At 44.7% G+C, this 22,384-nt stretch overlaps 1 protein-coding gene across 1 annotated transcript in view; it reads left to right on the top strand.

The window, feature by feature from the left end:
* The first annotated feature begins 428 nt into the window (after positions 1-428).
* FBXL2 (F-box and leucine rich repeat protein 2) overlaps positions 429-22,384 on the top strand; it is a 433,116-nt gene continuing 411,160 nt past the window's right edge. The window contains exon 1 of the mRNA XM_086966812.1: positions 429-513. Within this exon, the coding sequence (XP_086822938.1) occupies positions 511-513 (3 nt within the window). The 5' untranslated portion in view covers positions 429-510. The remainder of the gene's footprint in view (positions 514-22,384) is intronic.

Genomic DNA, 22,384 nt, shown 5'->3' with positions numbered 1-22,384 from the left:
CTGTATTGTTAAAGACACGGCTGTATCATTTCGCTATTATCACAAAGAGGTTTCTTTCATGTAACAGAAGGCAATGAAATCTACAGTTTATTCTCTTCTCATGTACACCATTTCATTGATTTCTAAGGACTTTAAATTAAATCTCGAGAATCGGAGTTTTAAAAACATTGACAATTACCTATTTTATCTGGAGCGGTATATTTCTGCATACGTAACACGCATTAGACAGAATATGTTTGTGTATCTTCGTGTTTATCGGAAGTTGCACGCTGTGTGTATGAATAAGAAGTCTCGACACGCACAACACAAACACACAGTACCTGGACTGCAGCAGATGTCTCTCGATTGGCTTCTCTTGCTCTTCCTGTCACTTGACCATTCGCACTTCACCAATAGGCTTCCCCTCCCGGCCGCGAGGCTCCGCCCCTGATTCTCCACCTCGCTCTGCCCGTGACAGTCGCCATCCACAGCTGATGAGCATCGCCGGGCGTTGGCTGCGGCTGCTCCGCTATGGTGAGTGCTTCCTCGTTCATCCTTCTCCCACTACAGCGCGTGCTGCATGTGCTGCTCCGATCCGACTCCATCCCCGGGGCACACAGCGGTCCATCTCTCCGGGTGGTTCTCTTGCAATCTACACACAACATCCTTCTGTGTCACTGGGAGGGCGGATCCCCCTCACCCCCTTCAGGACACACGCCCATTACTTGCCACGGAATAGTACATACTCGGGCATGGAACAATTTTAAGAGTGGAGGTGCTTGCTGCCTTCAATGTTACATCAGTCATACGAATCGCGAAACATACATGAGGAACACGTGTATTCACCGTACTTTGCACCTTAGCAAGAGAGTGGTTTTGGAGCAGTATGTGTCCAGTGGTGCTCACTGTCCCGAATATGTTACTGGAGAATTCTGTGGTGGGGTAATTCCGTTTGCACAAAGAGCACCTTCGCCATTAAAATGGCCTCTTGAAATGGCCACTAAATTTGCATCAGACACGCAGTTTTACTCCCAAACATATATGATGCCAGTTAATTACATGTCCAGTTTGTTTTGATCGTATCAGAATATTCGTTTCCGCTTCAGAATGCCAAAAAACACCTTCATTTATAATTTTCTTACAGCTGATGTAATTTGAAATATTTATCAAACTGATTAACAGTTATTTGAATTTTATTATGTATTGGAAAACATTTGACATTCTGCAGCCGTTTCTTTGTGCTCTCTGAACCCCTGCAAACTCCATGTAAAAAAAATCTGCAACTTATCCGTGGACTTTGCCAGACATTTGACCTCTGTCTTTAAATCCACAGCAATTGCAACATCTTAAAAACAACATTTTAAAGGCCTCTGATGCTCATTCTCTCCCCGACTAACTGCAAGGTTATTTCTTGGGTGCTGCAGGACCTCCTGCACCCCCACTACCAGTGCCCTCATATCCTGCAAAATCTTGTAGTGCATCAGGGCATTTCTGTCGCCCGAAACAGCTGCTGAGAGACCGCTCATTCATCATAATCTCTCTCAATACGCACAACTGAAAGGATCTGTGTTTTTTATTTTTTTTACTCCAGGTCAGTAAAAATATTGGGAAAGCAGTAAACCTAAAACAGCAAACCCATAAAGAAAGCAGTTAAACAGTATTTGTGAGCTATCTAAGGGCCGATTAGGATGGCGGACGGATTGCCCCCGCTGGGCAAGCGGGAGCCACCGCCGGCCCGGCGGGGGCAATCCGTCCGCCATCCTCACAGAAATGACCCCCGCCACATTAGGATGGCGGGGAAGTCCGTGGCGGACGGCAAGACCGTCCGCTGCTTTTCCGCCAGTCGCGATGCATTTTTACCATTGCGACGGACGGTGCTTTCAGCACCGCCCGCCGCAATGTTAAAAATGCGGCATGCACCCGCCACTGTGGCGGGTGCATCCTAATTCGTCACACGGGACCTCAGCCCCTGTGGCGGACGGTCCCTTCCTACGACGGGATGGCGGACGGCCTAATCGGCCCCTTAATATTTTCAGGGTGCTTATTGGAGCAAGTTTGCAAATTATTTTTCTCCTGCCTGCTTTTGTTTGCTCCAAAATAGCACAATGTAAACAAACACTTGCTATTTTTTCAAGACCAGATGCAACCCTGCCTTGTCGACAATGGTCTGTTTGTTAGGAGCCTCAGCCCAATCTTTTGGTATGTTCAGCCAGGATTTCTGCTCACAGCAGTGTAGGCTTGTGGCTCGCACCGGATTTCCTTAAAAAACAGAATACAAGAGGCGTTTTGAAAAACAGGTACAGTTTGTTTAATTAAACGTTTCGGCCAGGAGAACACTTTCAGGCAATAGGTCTGAGGATGTTTCAATTTACATTGAGTGTGTGCTCTCTTTATGTACAATATTACAACAAACAATAAAAGGTTTCCGGGGTACCATATATGGTAAGGAATGTTGGTTGCTGAATTTAGAGTCAAAAATTATCAGCCAATGGTTACTACAGATAGGTCTTGACCTATGTGGACATAGTGTGGCCAGTTGTGAATATGTCCAATGTGGGGAGGACGTGATCGCTAAGTGTGCTAGGCCCTGATTGGCTATGTTTTCCTAATTCATGTGGCATCTGACTTTATGGTGTTTTTAGGACGCGCTTACCCCCTCTGGTCATGTGTGCTTTATTGGAGCAGTCTTTCTGAACATTGTAATTTGGCTGCTTCTATCTGTGGCATTGATCAAGAGTTTCCTGCCCAACTGTTTACCTGTCAGCTATCCACCCTCCCATCTGTGACCCATCAATCAGTAATCACGGGCCTAGGTCACATAGCATGCCTGACAACATACTAGCGTATCGAGGTAGATGTGGATTCTGGACCGGGCAATTCTAGTAATAAGGATGATCGTTCATTTGTATCAATGGAGGCATAGATATACCACCATTAGCTGATTCTCTATCTGCCCTATCTAACTCATGCAATTGTAACATTAATTTATTTGGGTCCTAATGCTCCCTATGCTCGCTTTTGACTACAACAACCTTCCTAATTACTTGCATTGTACCTAGTTTGAGGACTGCATTTTTACAGCAGATGATCTCAATGTTATAACCCTGCAACCCAATAGAAACACACTAATAACAGCTGACAACAGTGATTTGCATAGACCGGTTATCCATCGTGGGAGCCAGAAGAACCAATAAAAAAACACTCAGGCTCAGGGGCACCTCCCTCTTCTTGCATGCTTCTCTGCAGACTATGCAGTGCTTCAATTGGAAGTGTCGATGTTCTGTTGTCAATGTAATTCCCTGGGATGTATGTAAAGCAAGCGGTGCAGATCTTGGGACAGGCAACTCTCTCCATTGCAGTCATAAAGTCCAACACATAACAGTGCTGCATTAACATGAGTCTGATAGCTCACATTTCTTATTTGATCGATTTGAGGCTGAACTGTTCATCATTTCGAGCATTTCCCTCCTAGTGATCTACAGCCAGGGGTCGTAACCGTTTGTCTGCAGGGTGAAGAAGGGTATCGACCACCCTTCCCCCCCGTAGTGCTTTTGTGAAGAACCTACATTTTTATGGAATGTTTTTGAACTGAGCCTAGCCAAAATAGTCTGCCACTCTTCTTTCACAAGATTGGTGCAGCAAGGTGTTCTTTTTCTTTAACAGTTGCTGGTACAACTTTGTTAGGTCTTCTCTGGCAAAGACCAGGGTTGGAGTGTTCAAGGTTAACAGGGAACACAAATCTCTCCATCTGGGAACCAGCTGACTATAGGTATGCTTGCTGCAATGCCATTAATCCATAAGCGTGTATGTGCTCCATTGCATATCCAGAATATGTAAAATCATTCCGCAGTTAGCATTTGTGCCCGAAGAAAGCTTTCCTTTTCCTCTGAAACATAAGGAGTACAGGGTAAGTTTCTTTACAGTCAGGGGTTGACCCTTCCCTTCTAACCAAGTGTATCCACTTACTTCGGTATCCCAGATTTCCTGACATGGGTTTGCCGTACTTTCATTAAATCCCCCCCCCCCCCATTCAACCCTTTCCCGTTTCTATCCACGAGCTGGACAGCCCTACACAGGAATTATATGTCAGGAGACAGCTTGTTGTTAAAGAAGACCGCCCTGGAAACACTAAGAGCCACTCTCGGTCGACAGATGGACACTGGAGCATATGTATTTTAGCTTGGAGTTAGGGCTTTGGCTACCTCCAAAAACCTCTCCTTTAAGAAATCTCAGGGCCAGGTGGTATCCTTCCCTATGGCACCCTTCCTAGGCATTCTGTTCAGCTCAATTTGAATATTAGTGGGTTTTTCAGGGACGACTTCTCACAACAAGGACTTCCTATCTGCGCCTACCGCAATGACCAAATATAACATGACCTGGCAGATGCTTTGGAGCTGACTGAGGTCATGTGTTGTGACCAGGTGTAGAAGGGGGCTGTGCAATGCATGTTGGATTCTGGTATTCTGTTTAGTGTAATTGTAGGTGACATACAAAAGGTCGCTACGTGAGCATTGTAGTTTCCCCACTAGTGAATCTCTATTGACCCGGGAGTTCCACTGTGGTACTCCAGTTTTGGACTACTCATAGTAGGTAGATAGTATACAATCATACAAGTATACATTACGTTTGTTGTGATATTGTAGTTTAAGGTGGAAGTCCCTTCAGAGCCGTCTGCTCTCCTCTGGTGACTGTGTTTCTTCTGACCAATTTGACAATGTTCGCAGTATTTAGTTCATGGGTGCCATTGACATGGAGTGGCTCGACTACACGAAGGAACGGTGCACTCATGAGGGTGTCGAGCAAATCACTCTCTTAGGACTGGTGAGTTTTTTTCTCCTTTCATTGGCGTAAGTTCAGAAATGTCCTTTTTATTTTTTACCCCTCTTCGTTGGGGTCAATGGCAAAAATGTTGGTGCACTTTGTCGTCTTTTTGGTTACTTGTTTTTTTAAATAACTTGGTTGATTATTAACTTAGAAACATTACATATGCTCGGTTATTAATGTTTTCACAGACCCTGTATTTGGCCGTAAGGGTGTGAACCTGACACTACACTAGATGTGATCTAGTGAGGCACCGGAAGGTGACACCTTTTAAAAACATCTTTTACTAATTTGGGGGGGGGGTGTGAGGGTGCTTATTATTCTCTAGACATATCTTATTTTTATAAGCTGTTGAGCCGTTCCACCCCACACAATCCTACTTGGGTGTTTTTCGGACCTTCAATATTTCGATTCTGAGTGATCAGATCAGTGATGGATATGCTAATGATATGTAAATGTAAAGGAATTTATATAGCGCAAATCACCAAGCGGTTTCTAAGCACTTGCTTAGGGAACCCGTACTGGTATTCCCCTGTGAGATAACCCCGGTAGGGTATCCACAAGGTGAAAGCCAGGCATCCCACCGCGAGGGGCCGTTGTGGAGATTAAGCAAGCTATTGCCCAGAGTCGCAGAGTGTGAACCCATGAATCAAGTAGGCACCGGAGCGAGAATTGTCAGTCCATGGACATTGTAGGACTCAAGACCCCACCAAGCCGGGAATTGAACCCTGGTCCAGGGCTGACCTCTGCTTCCAGGTCTGCCTCCTCTAACCAGTGAGCCACACTTCTCCACATGGTCCCATGAATACAGGGAAGAATTGAACTGTGGCTTTTAGTCAGTCGTGTGGTTGACGTTAGTCTTGCTTAAGCGCTACAGCTCAGTATCGCTATAGGTGCATGGAAATATAGGATGAAGGGGCATGTTGTTGTTGCTGGTGTCTGCCATGTGAGCATGTTTTGGTGCTTGTGCTTCTTCCTGTTCCTAGCATGTGGTGTGCACTGTGGCCCTCTTTTGTGGCCTCAGATGCCTGGTTGTGCTGATCTCAACCCTGCCTTTAATCTAAATTCTTCCTTATGTGCTGATTTTGGGGTGCACCATCCATTGTTTCTCTTGTCCTGTGGTGAGAGATTCCAGGGTTGCTTTATGGTACTTCGTCCCTCACCTTTACTGCCCCCTTGGTGACGGCCGTTAGGGTTGACTGTTTCCTGGATGGTGCCTGCAAGGTTGGAATAACATGAGCGGACTATGCCTGGAAGGGGGTTGAACCTGGAAGGGGGTGCACCCGGTGTCCGGAGCATGGGCAGAGTCTTGGAAGCAAGGTCCCTGGCACCGCCTTTGGGCCACACCCTGCCTTGGAAGGTTCAGTGAATCCCCGGCTTGAGTCTTGCACTGATCATTACGCTAAGTTAGGGTGACCAAAATACCCCAAATCCAGAAAAATCGGGATATTACACAAAAATGGGAGTAGGATTGCAATTTAATGTTGCAGGGGGGGTCAGTGGAGTCAGCAGAGACCACTAAGCACTACGGCACATAGGCTAAATACAAGCTCAAAAGGCTAGTTCTGTGGGGCCTTTCAAAGCCCTGGAAAGTTTTCAGGGATAGATTATCACAAAATTAAAGACCAGGACTGTCTGTGCACATCTGAGTCATCGGGTCAACCCACTCCAAGGCCTCTAGGCTTATTGACTCCTGCGTGTGGGGCTGTGGAATTTTAAGATCTTACCATCCTAGGCATAAGAAGAAAATTGATTCCTGCCACCAAGGATGGCTTCATTCATAACTTAAAGGGAGGCCTCCAATGCATCAGAGGCCTTTAGGGCAATATGGGGGTGCTGTTTGAACTGCACGCCATGAAGGAAATGTTAAACTTGGGTGACCTGTTGGTCTAGTTTTTTTTCTTCTTTGCCCCCTCATCAGACTGCCCGCTCCTGGGTGGTGGCCAGCAGCAGAATGTGGCCTGTTTTCTGTAAGCACTTTAGGCAACCTGATTATTCTGTGTTCCCATAGCCTCATCATCGATACTGGACCTAATGTGGATGCCTGATGACACAGTTCACAGCAGCCCTAAATTCCTGGAAGTGAGTAAAAATATTTTGAACTTCCAATGCTGCTTGTAGTTCCTTCTGTTTTGGAAAAGGGAGATGAACTACGGGGGTTAAGTAATTAGTATTATTAATATTTACTGTTTTCATTTGCTGTGTGGGCCTGTTTTACTGTATATTTTGGCTCTGTGATTTTGAGGAGGCGCTACCTTCCACACTGTCAACCCTCCCTGCTGGAGCTATGACCCTGATTCCTGTTGCACTGGGTTCCATGTCTGTGGCTGCCACATGCTTGGCCAATTTCTGGATCCCTTCTGCGGTTGTGCGGCGACTTTCTGACCTCCTTGCGTCTGTGCTTGGTACTGAGTCCCTTGCTCACTTTGCCACTGGATTCAAGCAAGCCGGGCTGAAGACGGCTGGGAAGACATGGCTTGGCAGTTCGGGCTAGACTGTTCCCATGAGGCACAGGGTCAGACTGATTTGCATATAGCCATGTCTGAACTGGGGTGGCAGAGTGGACTAAAGAACGGTGATGGATTAAACCCAGATCTTTTGACTGGCTGTGAGTGTTTGATTGATTCAGATGCTCCGTCCATCACCACCCCCTTTTGTACCGCTTTTGGCCGCCATAAGTGTGGCAGGGAATGCTCAGACATGAGTCCCTTGCTCACTTTGCCACTGGATTCAAGCAAGCCGGGCTGAAGATGGCTGGAATGCCAGAAACCGGTCCTCGGAAGCTTGTTTCCGGTCCAGGGAAGACATGGCTTGGCAGTTCAAGCTAGACTGTTCCCATGAGGCGCAGGGTCAGACTGATTTGCATATAGCCATGTCTGAACTGGGGTGGCAGAGTGGGCTAAAGAACGGTGATGGATTAAACCCAGATCTTATGACTGGGTGTGAGTGTTTGATTGATTCACATGCTCCGTCATCACCACCACCTTTTGTACCGCTTTTGGCCGCTATAAGTGTGGCAGATAATTCTCAGACGTGAGTCCCTTGCTCACTTTGCCACTGGATTCAAGCAAGCCGGGCTGAAGACGGCTGGAATGCCAGAAACCGGTCCTCGGAAGCTTGTTTCCGGTCCAGGGAAGACATGGCGTGGCAGTTCGGGCTGGACTGTTCCCATGAGGCACAGGGTCAGACTGATTTGCATATAGCCTTGTCTGAACTGGGGTGGCAGAGTGGGCTAAAGAACAGTGATGGATTAAACCCAGATCTTTTGAATGGGTGTGAGTGTTTGATTGATTCAGATGCTCCGTCCATGACTTTATCTGGCACCTCTCTTCCAGGTGACCACGCCAATGGCAATAACAGCACTCTCTAGGGTCTGATTGCGATCAGCCTTCTGGCCTCCACTACCATTTCCTAGTTTCTTTAGAAGATTGTAAAAATAAATGTGACTTGTGGGCCTGAATGGGTCCACTGCTGTCCAGTTTCATTTCCCCATCTTGCGCTCATTCTATTCGAGAAATCGCTTATGCTTTCCTCTGGCTTCATTGGCTTCATGGTATCTGCCAATAGCCCTCTTACATCTGGGTGGCCGGGGAATATTTCTATCAGGGCTGTCAAGATCTGGTGCAGGTGCAGATTAAATGGGGCTCTGTCATGCTGGTTAACTGTTAGCCTGATTGCTGGAATGTGAGCTCCGGTGCATACAAAATGTGGCCCCTCATGCTGGGTATCTGTTAGCCTGTTTGCTGCAATGTGAGCTCTATTGAACACTGTGTTTGTCTGCGCCCCAATTCGACTGCTTAGCAGACTCTTAATGTCTCCTATTACTGGATTGATACCTGCAGTGTTTTTCTCGAAGCATGTAATGCACTACCCTGCCCCCTCCAGCAATGTCAGTAACTTGGTTCTCAAACCCTCTTTATTCATCTGGGACCATGGCATGTACATAATCCCCGCTGCGCCCTTCTGTCGTAAAGGGCACACTATCACGCTAAGTGATTCTACAAGTTTACCCTCAACATAGCGTTCCCATCTGGCAAGGCAGCGCTGCATATAGAGAAAGTCCATCTTATGGTTTTCTCCTTCATGCCTGATGCAGTCCTCCGCTACTACCATATCCTCTACATCAAACAATCCTTCTTACAATGACCGTTGATCCCTCTCCTCAGTCTAATCTGCTAATAGGTCACAAAACGAGTATACAAAGACCTTGCCTTCCCTTTTAACTATTATCTCACTCGTGGTCTGTTGTTGTCGTGCACTCATGAGGAGCTTCTTCGCTGCTTCCCTTGTGTGCACAAACTGGTACAAATTTGTTTTTCCTGCATTGCAGGTGGGTAAATATCAGGCTGTCTAGCTCGTTTATCTCTTGGTCCGCCCCTCTCCTATGCTGACCGAACAATGTGGCTGTTAGTAGCCTTTCATCGTTCTCTGACTCTTCCCTGGGCGGCGCCCTTTACCAGGCTTTGCTTACCTCATAAGGAGAGTGTACTGTCCTATGTTCTTGTTCTAACTCCTTCCTAGTTGCGCACCGTCTCTTTCTCGATCCTCTAATCATACCTCTCTTCCACGTTCCATCTGGCCTGGCCCTTCTGCTCCGAGCTACACTCTGCTTCAGTTAGCCTGGCCTCACCTTCAAACTCTCTCTCCTCAGCTACCTGGGCAAATCCTGTAGCCCCACCCTCGTCATCGGTTCCCGGGGACTAGAGCTTGCTTCATCTCCTGAGCTCGCTCAGTCGCTCTGGAGAACCGCCACAAATTGTTCTTGACATGCATTTGCTCTCGCATGACCCAGTTGGAATGTTTATTTTACCTGTCTTTGAGGTGTCACATGTCGAGTGTGATGGATGGGCAGTCAAGCTTTTGGGGACCTTCCCTAGAAACGTGGGCTGCACTAATGGTGCCTGGGTTTGCTTGCTTTTAGATTTCTTGGGCTTAGACCTGACTGACCTTCTTTCGATGGTGGGGCTTGTCGGCTTCTACTATTATTGGGTGCAAATATCTTAATGTAAGGGAAACTGGTGTGAGTACATCCATCCCTGCATATGGTGGGAAGGTGCTGATGCCTCGCTTGCTGTCGGCATCATGGGTCTATCAGGTTGAACCACATCAAAAACAGCCCACAATCCTAACACTGCCTCCCTTTTGTCTCTCTTCTGTCCTGTATATGTGTTTTAGTGTGCTCAATTATATTTGTGGAAAATGTTCTCTCCTTATGCCAGAGAATGTGTGTGCCTCAATGTGTAAATGCCACTCTTGGCAATACTTATTAAGTTTTTTTATCTGTTTGGGGAACCTAATCTCCATATGCTTTAGTGGTGAATCCATGAAAATTTTAGCAATTTGGATAAGACAATTCAAATGACTTTTTTTTTGTTTTGTTTGTTGAATCGTAGGGGCTATTCATACGTAGTACACTCTTATAATTTGCGTACTATGAGTTCAGTGCTTGCACCTTTTACATCAAACAGTTAGAACAAGCATTTAAATAAAACAATAACACTGCATATGTATTATTCTTAAAAGGCAGAATATTTGATGTTAGAATAAAACTTGCTTGAATTCAAATTTTCATACAATACATTTTTTTAAAGACAATCAATGCTATATCATCAGATACGAGTATACGTTCCAATAATGGTCGTTATTAGTACATTCATCACGTTTTATCCTCTAGCAAGAGAAGACTAGCGTGGACCACGTTCCTAAGTGAGCCGGATAGTCTGCCACTATCTGCTTCTAGACAAATGTGGTAAACATAGACACCATTTAGTAATAGCACTGCAATCACTGGACCTTCTGCAGCCACACATGAGTTACACCCAGTTTCCTGTGTTCAAGTTTTTCCCATATGGATTCTGCCCCGTAACGCACAGAGTCAAGCTAGATGCACCTCCCAGCCGCCTTCCAAATACTATGGATGTTAAGAAACCACTTTAGCACTGGGAAACCATTGAACAAAAAAATCATGAGAATGAGGTTTCAACTCCGTCCAATCAGGATTGCCATGCCATAAAAATCAGTGTCCTTGGAGTTATCCAGGGCTACACATATTATTACACTGTATGCACCTCAGCTAGCGATTAGCTATAATTTATAAATAGAATTCCAGATTTGTACAGCATGACTTTTCATCGCTAAGGGTATCCAGGTGTTGGGGGCTGTTGGGGAGATTAAGTGAGCTATTGCTCTGAGACACATGATGCTGAGCTGAGCTTCCTTTGGTGCCGGGGATCGAACCGTGAGCCCCACGTTGAGGTAATATGAATTTTTATGGTCAATTGTGTCCCCTATCGTAGACCCCAACGGCTCCATGTACATGCTTCAAGTACATGTATGTTCCCTCCACTTCCAGCTATGAAGACGCAAATACATTTGCGTCCAACGTTAACATGTCCTCTTTCAGATCCACCATGAATGGGTCGGATATTCAGTTCCTAAGTATGCCTTGCCACCGTCTTTACATGGTGCACTTTTCACGTTTTCCTGGCGAGTTAGGCCCTGATTTCTGCCATCAAGCCTTTTCCTGCCTTCTGCCTCTGGAAGCTACAGCCTGGACCTGCATCTGTATCCCTGACCTTTGTCTTACTCCCTGCGCGGCTAGCGGTGCCTGGCTCGGCCTGCTTGCCTGCCAAGACTGTATTTTGCCTTCAAGTTATCTGCTCCGCTCCTCGAAAATACATTCCTGTCTAGTAGTTTAGGTAAACATCCTTCCCAGCTGCAGAGCAAAGGGCCCGGCCTCACTGTCTCCATGCAAGTAATTCATTGCTCCTGTTACCATGGTAGGCCCATGGCCCCCTCGCATTTCATGTAGACACGTAGTCGCATATGCACACACTAGCAGTCAGTATAGAATAGCCTCTGCCCGAGAGACCTTTCCTTCTAGATAATACAGTTCCTCAAACACAAGATACCAGATATGATTTGGGATTAGGTTGTTCTGACATGCCAGACTTCTGTCTCCCCGTATAGCGCAAATGTCAAGTCCCCTTCATCCTCCAGTTCCACGTCAATCACACGTCATGCTGCTGCGCGCGCATCTATGCCACATATTTCTGCTGACACTGCAGGATTCTCCTATGGATCCACCCACTTGTGACACCTCTATGTGACGTCTCTAGTACACACCTCCGTGTATGCCCTTGTGCACGCCTTTTATTACGTACATGTGTTCTTATCTCGTTTCTCTCAGCTGTTACGCCTTCTGCATCCATCACCATTGAAATGCATTTACTATATAAATTGTATTCTGTCAATAAAGTATTGTCTATCCCTTCCTGAACCTTCGTGGTGATGGAACATGATACCTGGTTCGAACCAATTCCTTTTTAAGGAATAAAACCCATATAAACTCAGATGCCACGGACTCTGCCTCTTAATTTTTGACTGAGTTATTCTTATTGAACTTTACCGCATAAATTAAGTATAGGTAATTTTATTTACCACAACGTTCTGGAGTCTGCCACTCTGGACTCTGCGCCACACACCTCTCCCTTAATGAACAAAAGTGACTTCCATACGAACGCCTCTGAGGCCGCCTTACAACTGATACAGATAAGACTTCCGAAATAGGTAATATTCAAGACCCTCTTAGTGGCAGGGCACTCAGGTGATCTTTTTACGCTTCTCTCTAGTTTTCAAATTGCCAAATGCTGTAGACTATGTTTAAGGTTCTGATGTAGTCTCTTGCCCTCTGTGACTGCTGCTTCAAGACGGACCTCCGTTTCAGCTTAACTTCCAATCAATTGCGGTGTCTGCCCACAGTTCTTATTGCAAAATGTAAATCCATCCGTGTGGGGTCACCTTCGTTCGGCTGCAGTCGGGTACCAAGTACCAATACTTGTGCAAACAGAAGACGTGAGTCATTTGGAAAACAGGAACAGTTTGTTTAATTAAACAGTTCTGCAGATGCACTAGGCCTGAGGACTGTCTCAATTTTACACCAAGTGTGTGCCCTCTTTTTCAACAATGTTACAGCAAGCAATTAAAGGTTTTTGGCATACCATATATGGTGAGGAATGTTAGCTGCTGCCTTTAGAGTTATAAATGAATGGTCAATGGTCACTACAGGTGGGTCTTAACCTGGGGGGACACATTGTGTTTGCATGGGGAGCTCATGATCACTGTGTTGTCTAGGCCCTGATTGGCTTTGTGTTCCTAACTCATGTGGCATCTGGTGTTTTTTAGGAGCGCATGTACGGCCCATGTGTGATTTTTATTGGGGCAATCTCACCTGACCATTGCAATGTTACTGTGACTGTCTGTGGAAGTGTTTGCCTGCCAGCTATAAACCCTCCCACTTGTCACCCATCAACACCCTCCCACTTGTGACCCATCAATCAGTAATCCCAGGCCTAAATCGCAGGGCCTGCCTGACTAGATACTTGCTTGTTGAGGTAGATGTGGAGTACGGAACAGGCGGTTCTATTAATTAGGATGATTATTCATTTTTATTGATAAACTCATTGATATCCATATTAATAGGTTAAGAAGTGTTTAGGCTTTCTGTTGTTGCTGTCTTCTGGGAAACAACGTGTGTTCCCACTTTTGGAGACCAAAGTGTGTTCCTGAACTGTGGGAAGTACAGTGTATCAGGATATAGTAGATGAGCTAGGAGTTCGCTGGGTTTGAGAAACTCGGGAGTTGCTGATCTTTGGCAACATGTGATCTCAAATGTCTTTGGGAAGCCTTAGGGTGCCAAATGTTTTGAGGAGCATAGGGTGGTGTCAGTCTTTGGGGATTTCCTTGTATTACGTTTTTGCTATTTCCAAGGTGTAGATTGGCTTTTCAGCAACTAGAAGCCTGACTGTGGACACCAGGGCTGTTCTCTACTGTTTAAATGTTCTCTTGCCACATCTGAATGCACTATTCCCTTGCATGTCCACTTTTCACTATCTATAGTCAAGGATGCACCCAGTATGTAAACATGCACAATTTTTATAAGTACACCTGTATTCCGAGGTTGGACATTACCATGCAATACAGGCACACAATGTGCCAGTTATTACAACCAGGGTTAATACCAGCGGTGGGGCATAGATGCCAACAATTATTGTCATTATGTGCGGGTCAGTATTATGCCAGCAATTGGCATCATCATTGTGTGTATGTCTGCAATTGCTTAGATCTATCATCTCAATATGCCAAGAAGAGTATTTTATGAAGGTTGGCTGCCGCAACCTCAGTGAGTACCCCCAGTATGCTATGAATGATCACCATTGGGTTTTCTATGCATATAGCAATATGGCTGCATTCTAGGTGAGATCTGAACTCGCGCCACTGTATCTGGGGAAAATCCTGCTCAATAGAGTGGGGGACCACCTGAAAGAGCGACTGCAGCTGGTTGCAGGAAGCTATCCCTTATACGGCAGGTCAGTGGAATTATGCGATTTTGCTGCAGCAGCGTTTTCTTCATATTTTTTTTTGTTTGCCACATAATCTGCTGCATAATTTGCAGACAATAAAACCAAAAATGGGTTTTTAGTGCAAATAGATAAAATTTTACTTTAAAAACAATGACACATGTTGCAATGGAAGGCCCTTCTCAAAGGTTGACTGGTCACCTTTCCGTTGGTAATTGATGTATTGTGGTGTTAAACTGGTACTATTAAGGAGAAACCTTCACACAGGCAGGTCAAGGTGACAAAATATTAAGTAATACTTTCTCAAAAGTATCTGCATTTCATTACACGGATTGCCTTTTCTTGCTGCATAATTTAGTCAAACCTGCTGCATTTTTAGGTCCTCCGTGGCCCTGCCAATATCAGGCAAGATTTGTCCGAATCCAAAGATCTGACCATGGTCTGAAAAGAAGATAAACTCTTGCTGCTTATCTGCATAATACTGTTTGTAGAGTCAACATAACAGTTCAGCAGAGGACTGGAATGGAGTGCATGCAAGTTGTAAGGAGGATAGGCCATGAACCAGAGCGATCCGTTATGGGCACAATTCAGCACTCTGTGGTGGCAGGAAAAAAGTGAGCCTCCATATTAGATGGGTTCTCTGAGTAGTCTTGGTGAAGGAAGTAGCAGCTGGCACAGGACTTTGCTTAGACGCCAAAGACCCCATCTTTCTGTTCTGAAATATTATGGAGTAAGATGGCACTCAAGCAAAGCATAGGCTGTGGGCATAGGGGTGAAAGCAAGACAAAGAGTTTAAGGACATCCAAGAAAGGGAGATATTACAAGTGATATATACAGAACTCATATAATTTAAATAAATGAGTGACACTGCCAGTGTGCACAATTACTGAAATCACTGGGGAAAATAAGATGCATATAAACTCAGAGTGGGAGAGCCCTAGTATGAGGGCTCTACATCTCAGCATGCCTGCCTATGAATTCTATGAGGTGGATCTAATCTGGGAAATCTCAACTGATCAAGACTAGAAGGGACAAGTTACAATTGCATGACAAGAGGTTTTAGTATAAAACTCAATTAAGAGACTCCACAAGCACAATCGTCTACAGGCCAGCTGCTGCAAAAGTAAACTTTCAGTTCTTAGACGGCACTGGGCAGTAGCGCTTGGTGGTGAATCCAGAATGTATCTGAGTCAAGATGGCTGAAGATGGGTCAGTAGGGCAGTAATAAGCAAGGACTTAGCTAGAGATTTGTTTTTCGACAGGCAATCGCACAACACCACAACTGGTAGAAACAACGAGATGCCAATTGAGCCGGCACCAGAGAAGCAATGTGGGAGTCCTTCTTGCAAGAAGTGCTACAAGTTGTGATGATGTCCAGGGTGGTTCTAAAATACAAAATTGATAATATCAGCATGGAAGTTAATCTCCTGTGCTCAGATCTTTAAAAAAATGATACAGTAGTAGGAGAAAAAAAGGCATGCCTCTGTGATTTAACAATCAATGTCAAACATCTTAAAGTTGTGTGTGAAACAATTCCTCAGGGTTGCTCTGGTCTTGCAAAAAAATGTGGAAGATGTGAAAAGGTGCTCCTATTACAATAACATACCATTTATAGGCATACTAGCAAAATAGAATTGGTCATTGCGATTGGATTAAAAAAGTTCTCAAGGGGCTATGAAGATTCTTCTCAGGTGAAATGACACACAAAGTGCAGGTTCCAAAATCACCACTAGGAGCACATCCTAGGAATATCATTTGCTACTTCCTTAACTATTGTGCTTCACAGATTATTCTTCAAGAGACCTGAAGACAAGGAGTACCTCCCTAAGAAAAGGCTAAAGGAATGCTATTTTCCAGACTTTGTATACGCCGTCCAGACGAGAGATGGTGCATTGATGGTAATAAGAGAAGCTTGAGACACAAGAACCCTAAAGACATGAGGCTCTTCCTTGCCATGCTCTGGTTGGTTGCGAAGGGGAAGACATGGTAGTTTGTGAGACCAGAAATCTATGTGACTGGATTGATGAGTGGTAAACACAGGGCTGGGAGAATCCTTCTCTCAATAAATATAGAGCCATTGAAAGTTTGAGAACACATGAGAAGTATTCACCTGATACACTGACAGGACAGCAAAAGTGCACAAGGAGATTCCATGTTGGGCTACATTTCTGGTGGTGGTTCATGCCTCAAGATGAAGACCAGGATCTGGAAAATCCATAGAGAATCTGGTTCTAACATTTAGGGACAGTCCAAAAGCAAAAATGTATGTTGAAGAAAGAGACTATGACTGTTCCCAGAATTGAATCAAACAAGTGGGGTTATGTGGCACTCTGTGGTTAATCTGTTATTCTAGATAATCCAATTATCGTGAATCCTTATTTGACTGTTTGGGTGCTGGTGGGTTTGCTCCCTTCGACCTGTGGGGAGTTAACGAATAATGTCTTGAGTTCTGTGCTGTCAAGCTTGACAGTAGCCCCAACCGCACTCCTTTAGGAGATGTAACAATCTTTGCAAATTTATTAAATTAAAGTAGACAAAAGTGTACACAAAGTATGTCCAAGAAGGAATGAATTTTCCCTCCGGTTTATTCATGTGTTGTGAGAGTCTTCTCAGTTGTGCTGTTACATCACATCTTCATATTCAAAGTCTCGTGGTTAATCAATCGTAACCAGAATGCTTTATAGACAATCCAAATCAATATTCAAAAGTGTCTTCCAAGTACCCAATGCATTTCGTGCGAACCGCACTTCATCGGGGGAAATGCATTTTAATCTATGAAAAAAATGAAAGTTAAACATATGTCAAGATAGGGAAGCGGACCTGCATGGTTGTTAGTAGAGTGATAAGAAATGCTATTTAGGTTGAAGAACATAAGTGACAAGATTGTGTTGTTAAGAGATAAATGATTGAGCAAGGTATAGTCTCGTAAACGCTGTATATTGGAACTATGTGAATTGATAGTTCGCATGTCATATCCGTGGGGTTTTGCTTTGGGTGCATAACGAAAAAATTGTTTGACGTGCCGTAGCAAAGTACTGGATAAAAACGTACTCGCCGAGGTGTTATAAGCGTTACTATGGGGTGGTAAACCAATAGCTGCTACGCGGTGCTCCAAGTGCGGTGTGATCAAGAGAATAATGGAGTGAGCGTTTAAAACTAACATGGAATAGAATGAAATGAAAAGTGAACGGATCCGAAATTATAATGTGTGACTGCATTTCGCTTACCGGTACTAGTCGAATCGCCGTACGCGCTGTAACTCTACGAGGCTGCATGCAGTCAGAGAACGCTGCGCATGCTCTTGATGCGTAGTTATCGGAGTTCGCTGCAGTGACCCGGAAGTGTGATTACGGGTCGTGGAAATGCTTAAAGAATGTCATGGAATGTTAAAAAGTTGTTAAATTAAATATGAATCAAGCATATATAACAGTCACCGAAACGGGAGTTAAAAACAAAACGTGGGAACCTCATAATGTGGGTAATGACGGATAGAATCTGCGGTTGGCAGCCATATTGTAGGGGTGTGATGTGTGTGTTGGTTCAATATGGTAATCGCGGGGGGATCCGATGGTGTAAAAGACAAAGTATTAATGAAAAACCAAGTCGGATATAAATATGTACGTTGAAAATGCAATTACGGTAAATTGAATCAAAGGTATCTCAGGAAATGCCCTATGAATGTCTGAATGCTCATTCAAATTAATTTATAGAAAACAACTGTATTCTAGTCGTTCATTTAACCCCGTCGGGTTACATGAGTTCAGTTTCTTAATCTAAAACATTTCACGTTGGAGTAGTCTTTTTCTATTGTCAAAACCTAGGTTCACAGGAACAATCTCCAAGACCATAAATCTGATTTGGCTGATGTTATGGCTGCTGGTGACAAAGTGTGCGGCTACCGGGGCTTTCATAGTCTTGTTTCTTATCGTGCTTTTGTGTTCTGTCATACAAATTTTTATTTTCCTTTCTGTTTTTCCTACGTATGGAAAACCACACGGGCATTTTAACAAATATACCACATTTTTAGTGTCACAAGTGGCATTGGTGGATAGTTTGATTGTCCTGCCGGTAGTAGGATTGTTGATGGTGTTACCTCGGATGATGTTATTGCAGTGACCGCAATTCATACATTGAATAGTGCCAGTGTAAATGATGTTTCGTTCTCGTGGTTTAGATTCAAGTAGGTCTTTAATATTTCTTGATCTTTGGTAGGCAAATAAAGGTTTCGTGAAGATTCCTTTGAAATCTGGTTCATTTTCAATCATTTGCAAATTTTTGAAAATATTTTTTTTGATCTGCTCACTCCTGGTTGAGAATTTGGATATAAATACTGGTCTGTTTTGGTTGATGTCTTTAGTGTGTGTCTTCAGTAGTTCTGATTTGGTAATTGTTTGTGTTCTTAGTTTGGCTTCATTCAGGATGTTTTCTGGATATTTGCGTTCTCGGAATTTCACAATCATCTGAGTTTCATTAGATTTATAAGTTTGGTCATCTGATGATATTCTCTTCAATCTTAACAATTGTGAATATGGTAGGTGGCGTTTCAGAGACATAGGGTGACAACTGTCAAATATCAAAGTGTTATTCCTGTCCGTACTTTTGGTGTATACATCATTAAAAAAGCAATTGTTCTCAATGGATACTAGAACGTCCAGGTATGGGATGGCTCCAGTATTGATTGTGTGTGTAAACTGATTGTGATCATCAATTGCGTTGATGTATTTGATGAAGTCCTCAATTTCTGTGGATGGTCCTTTCCATATAAGGAAAATATCTTCTATGTATCGCTAGTATCTATGAATCTTATTCTGCCATCTAGGATTGTCGAGAATGTTGTCAAGTTCCAGACGGTGCATGAAAAGGTTCGCATAGCTGGGGGCTGCACAATTCCCCATAGATGTTCCAGCTAATTGTTGAAAATGTTCATCATTCCATGAGAAATAACTGTGGTACAGGGTGAAGTCTGTACGAGACTATACCTTGCTCAATCATTTATCTCTTAACAACACAATCTTGTCACTTATGTTCTTCAACCTAAATAGCATTTCTTATCACTCTACTAACAACCATGCAGGTCTGCTTCCCTATCTTTGACATATGTTTTACTTTCATTTTTTCATAGATTAAAATGAATTTCCCCTTATGAAGTGCAGTTTGCACGAAATGCATTGGGTACTTGGAAGACACTTTTGAATATTGATTGGGATTGTCTATAAAGCATTCTGGAAACGATTGATTAACCATGAGACTTTGAATATGAAGCTGTGATGTAACAGCACAACTGAGAAGACACTCACGACACATGAATAAACCAGAGTGAAAATTAATTCCTTCTTGGACATACTTTGTGTACACTTTTGTCTACTTTTAATTTAATAAATTTGCGAAGAGTGTTCCCTGAATTGAGACACATAATCATTTTAAGAGTCAACTGTTCTAGTAGTGGTTGTAGTAATGGTAACACTATTTGAACCCTATTCTTAGGTAAACTGATCTAGCCGATAGTGGGTAAACTCTGAGTAACCTTGAGAGATATGTAATTACTTGTTTGCCTTATGTGGAGTGGTGTGGCTCACTGGTTAGAGGCGGCAGACCCAGAAGCAGAGAACGGCCCGGGACCAGGGTTCAATTCCCGACGCGGCAGGGTCGTGGACCAGGGTCAGCGGACTGGTTAATTCTCGCCTCGGTGCCTAATCTAACCAGGGATCACACTCGGCAGCTCTGGGCATTAGCTTACCTCATCTCTACAACGGCCCTCCACATTCGCCGGGGATGCCTGGTTTCACCTTGGAGATACCCAGTAGGGACCATCTCACAGGGATAGCCAGGATGGGTTCCCCAGCAGTCTACAGCGCCACGACGCCTCAGGGCAGCAGTGCGCTTTACAAGACACATACGTTTACATTTACATTTTATGTTATTTTATCTTACTAGGATACCATTGTTCTTTCTCAGGCCATTTTCTTTGAAATTTTCTTGCTTTTTACAGGGACGAAAGGCCCATTGTGCATTGGAGAGGTGGGATGTTTTGAACCTGCAGTGCCATTGTTTGGGGAGGAGGCTTTTCACTGTTTGCACCCGCCGATAAAATAATCAGCGTGTTTGCTTTTGTTAGTGTTCCAGGTGCAAATTGATATTTCTCTGTGTAAAGCTCAATAGCTCTAGATTGCAATTGATGACAAGCATGAACAAGCACTTGGGTAAAAAAGTAAAAAGAAGTGTATTGTTAAAAAGGTCATGAACCTAATGTGTTTCTATTTCAGGAGTCACCCATCGTGGTGAATAATTATGTATTCTATGGCAGGACCGGAGGCTTCAGATTAGGCTGAATCTTTCTCCATTTATTGCTCTCCAGCAGCCTTACAAAAAATCATAATTTTTACTGAAACTACATTTCCCATGAACATAGGGAAAATGGAAACAGAAAAAGTCCAAACAGCAGCAGCCAATCCTGTGTCAGGATGCCTCATAACCTCCCCTGTGGACACTCTATCTTCCTCTTACTGCGCTGCTCCAGCAGCATTAAGATGAGTGGCTTTGCTTTATATCATAATATTTGTTAGATTATTGGCTTTTTTTAACTGTATTGCCTACACGCTATAAAAAAATTAGTGGGTCATTGCCTCGTGTGTATTTGGACTGTACATTAACAACATTCCGCTTACAGGTTCGGCCGGAGGAGCGTTTCTCCGCTCCTTCGCGGCCGCGGCGATTACTGCAGGCTCCCAGCGTGGTGTGGCCTCCCGCCACTAGGGGACAGCGTACCTTCTCGCTTGCGCACTATCTGTGCATTTTACCCCCCACGCGGCCGCGAGTCGTCTAGTTCCGCTTTAACTGTCACAGCACGGTTTAGACGGACTTGCTGCGGCCGCAGGGGAAGATTTATGATCAGTGTTTATTTCGTTTGGGCTTATTGTCAAGTTTGAGAACCCCTGCCTGGAGTCTGAATACCCATTTTGCGGGTAAGACTATTACTCATTTAAAGGGACCAGCCCAGGCAGGCTTTTTCTAGTGCCCTCTGTATAAAGAGGGAGATTTGGGTCCCAGGCCTGTGACATTTGTAAGGTGCACGTTCCTTGCTTTAATTCTCAAGGGTTTTTGCCCTCTATTGATTCCCCTTGTCGGTCCTTGAGATTGGAGTGCTGCTCCACTATGGAGTATGAGAACTACTATGAAGAGGAGGTGGAGGAGGAGGTCATGTACATACTATGGACCATAATTTTTGTCAGGTCATGGACTCCTCTATCCTAAAGGCGGTGTCTCAAGTGGTTGCGCCGTTGGAGAAGAAAATTGATCTTTTACAAGCGCAATGCCAACCCCTCGTTCAGAGGGAAGATTTGTCGGGGCCTACAACTACCCCACCAACCCTCAATTAGCGAGGTGGAACCCAAACGTAAGCATTTAGAAGACGCGGGTGTGGACAAGGACACCTTTACGCGCTGCAAAAAAGCATTCCTGGATGCCAAGACCTCTGTATCTCCCAGAAAACTGGAGGAGGTTCTGGCGGGCCCCTCTGGTGTTCTCAATGACGTGGCTACACTGGACCCAGACGACTCCCCCCAGACCTTCAATGGAGATAGGGAGTCGGAGCATCCATGGCGCCCATCTAACCCTGCCCAGTCGGAGCATCCATGGCGCCCATCTAACCCTGCCCAGTCAACGTCTACGGACCTGGGCACAGACATGCTTAATCCTGATGAATTATTGCATCCTCGCTCATCGCAGTGGGTCTCGGCCCCCAAGGTCGCAGCCTACAGGGCGGCCAGGCTGCGCAAGCCCCATGGACCAAGAGGTACAAAGTTGTCATCGCGCAGAGTGCCCACGACCGACCAAAGAGGGTAAGGTCGCAGTTACGCCTGAAGTGTACCCTAAGATGTCCACCTTTTTGGCGAAATTCATACAAGACCCCAAAAAAGGCATTGATCGCTCATGGAGAGAGTCCCAAGATAAGCTCTTGGACACGGCGGGCCCCTGGCAAAAATTCTAGATATGGCCGAAGACCCAAGGCTTCGGCACTCTGATCTCTCCGGACACCCTCTCTCGTTGGGCGCAGAGAGCGGTCATTTTCTTAGAGAATGCCAATGTGGCAATATCGTCTGAGCATTGCAGGTCCCTACTCATAAAAATTGATCCTAAGCTAGGGGAGCTGGCTACCTCAGAAGCGGGACCAATTGCAGAGGCCAATCTTTTTGGGGATCCTTCAGTGGAGCAACTGGGTACATTTG

This window comes from Lissotriton vulgaris, chromosome 4_1 (genome assembly GCF_964263255.1).
Source record: "Lissotriton vulgaris chromosome 4_1, aLisVul1.2, whole genome shotgun sequence".
NCBI classification, from domain to species: domain Eukaryota; kingdom Metazoa; phylum Chordata; class Amphibia; order Caudata; family Salamandridae; genus Lissotriton; species Lissotriton vulgaris.
This window is presented reverse-complemented; position numbering and strand designations above follow the sequence as displayed.